At 60.7% G+C, this 2,475-nt stretch overlaps 1 protein-coding gene across 1 annotated transcript; it reads left to right on the plus strand.

Moving 5' to 3' along the window:
* The first annotated feature begins 253 nt into the window (after positions 1 to 253).
* On the plus strand, positions 254 to 1,615 carry LOC145943407 (uncharacterized). Its single transcript, XM_083050918.1, has one exon. The coding sequence runs from the start codon at positions 254 to 256 to the stop codon at positions 1,613 to 1,615; it is 1,362 nt and encodes a 453-aa protein (XP_082907044.1).
* Positions 1,616 to 2,475: the final 860 nt, after the last annotated feature.

Consider the following 2,475-nt stretch of genomic DNA (forward strand, 5'->3'; position numbering starts at 1 on the left):
GCGCTGCCACCGGTACGTGTTCACCGCTGACGTGGAGAAGATGTTCCGCAAGATCCAAGTCCACCCGAGCGATCGCGACCTGCAGCGCATCCTGTGGACAGAAGACTATGGGGCTACAACGTTCCGCATCAACACCGTCACGTACGGGCTAGCATGCGCTCCGTACCTTGCAATATGAGTGCTGCGTCAACTCGCGTCCGATGAGGCTAGTCGCTATCCGTTGGGGTCCGCTGCCCTGCTGCGGGATGTCTACATGGACAACATCCTTACAGGCGCCGCTGACGTGGACTCCGCCCGCAGTCTCCAGGAGCAAGTGTCAGCCCTTTGCAAGGCGGGCGGGTTCCCCTTGCGGAAATGGGCCGCCAACCACCGAGCTGTCCTGACGACCGTCCCTCTCGAGCATCAGTTGCAGCCGGCTCTGGACGCCACGTTGCCAACCGACGCCTGCTCTGTGCTAGGCTTGCGATGGAACCACCTGCGCGACGATTTCACTCTCGCTGTCGGAAAACCGGCGCACGTCTCTCCCACAAAACGCACAGTGCTCTCGCAGACAGCCCGCTTGTTCGACCCTCTGGGCTGGCTGGCGCCCATTGTCGTGCGAGCAAAGCTGCTTATTCAGGCCACCTGGTTGCAGCAGCTGGATTGGGACGACCCTTTAGCACCGGAGGACGCTGCTCACTGGATGAGATTCGCGGAGGAGCTCCCTACCCTGGAGATGATCCGAGTACCGCGCTGGTTTCGCTGCAACGCGTCGCTCGACGATGTCGAGATTCACGGCTTCGCGGACGCCTCGGAGCGCGCGTACGCCGCCGTGGTATATCTTCGCGCGGTGAGCAACGGGACGCCCTACCTCTCGCTGGTACAGGCGAAGACGAAGGTCGCCCCGCTAAAGAGAGTGTCTCTTCCCCGGCTGGAGCTCTGTGCGGCGGCCTTACTGGCGAAGCTGGCCGACCATGTCCGTGTAACGCTCGGGCTGAAGAGGTCTCCCACCTTCCTTTGGACTGATTCCACGGTCACTCTCGCTTGGATTAAGGGCCACCCTGCAAAATGGACGACATTTGTAGCCAATCGAGTGGCAGAGATCCAGCGAACCAGCGAGGAATCCAAATGGAGACACGTACCTGGACGCGAGAATCCAGCTGCCTGCGCGTCCCGCGGCGTGTCTCCGAGTGAGCTGCTGGAGCATCCGTTGTGGTGGGCAGGGCCAAGGTTCCTAACCCAGGACCCTTCCGCGTGGCCGTCGACTCCAGTCAGCTGCGAACAGCAGGACCTACCCGATCAGCGACTAGCTCGGTGCCTAACCGCCTCGAACGCACGAGAGCCCGAAGAGCTCGTCCGCTTCTCTTCACTACGCAGACTGCTGCGCGTCTCCGCCAGGATATGGCGCTGGCGAAGCCGCCTGCTGCTGCGAGGCGCTAGCTCGCCTTCCCCGTCGTCCTTGGATCCGAAAGAGCTTAACGATGCTCTGGAGAGATGGTTGCGAGTGGCGCAGTCCGTGGCCTTTCCCCAGGAGCTGGAAGACGCGTTGGCTGGGCGTCCGGTGTCTGGGCGCAACTCCCTTCGCAAGCTTACCCCGATGACCGATAACCGCAGGATCCTGCAAGTGGGAGGATGATTAAAGCACTCATTGTTGGATAGCGACCGGTGTCATCCGTTCATCCTGCCTCCGGAATCGCACCTGACTCACCTGATCATAGATGACAGCCACCGGCGGACGCTTCACGGGGGAGCTCAGGCGACGCTGATCGAACTTCGACAACGCTTCTGGCTTCCACGGGGCCGTCAGCTGGTGCGGCGTCACATTCATCGGTGCCACCAATGCGTTCGATGGCGGGCGGCGTCCCCACAGCCGATGATGGGAAAACCACCGAGAGCGCGGGTCACGCCAAGCCGGCCGTTCCTGCATACGGGAGTGGATTTCGCGGGACCCATCTGGCTATGGACGACCAAGGGCCGTGGGCACAAGGCCTTTAAGGCCTTTCTCTCCATATTCGTCTGTTTCAGCTCCCGCGCCGTCCACCTGGAGGTCATCAGCGACTACTCTGCCGACGCCTTTCTCGCCGCCTTCCGCCGCTTCGTCTCTCGCCGCGGGCTGTGTCAGACCGTCTACAGTGACCGAAGCACGAACTTCGTGGGAGCTGATACGCAGCTTAAGAGCTGTCACGTCCGGTTACATAAAATTTTTACTTTTACATGAAATATATTCTAAGTTCCCTAAGCGCTGTTTGAAAAGCGCGCCAGTGCCGGCCATGATGCCTAACTCAGCCTAGTGACTAAGAGAGGCGCTGCGTAACGTCTAGGAACTTCCTACTACGGGGAAACGCCCCCGCCACACCGAGCGTCACCCACTCTCGGGCCGCCGCAGCGCCGAGCCGCCGAAAATGAAGGACCTCAGAGCGGTCCCAAAATCCGGCAGATCACATCGCGACTCCGACTAGAGCAGTCATACCTTGAACGCTCTCCTAATTCTAAATC

The sequence above is a fragment of the Prenolepis imparis genome, unplaced genomic scaffold, assembly GCF_030444845.1.
Source record: "Prenolepis imparis isolate NDT839.2.m4 unplaced genomic scaffold, iyPreImpa1.0 SCAF_12, whole genome shotgun sequence".
Taxonomy (NCBI): Eukaryota; Metazoa; Arthropoda; class Insecta; order Hymenoptera; family Formicidae; genus Prenolepis; species Prenolepis imparis.

Bases quoted from the DNA above. Each gene is read 5' to 3' on its own strand.
- LOC145943407 (XM_083050918.1), top strand. From the start codon at position 254: ATGGACAACATCCTTACAGGCGCCGCTGACGTGGACTCCGCCCGCAGT.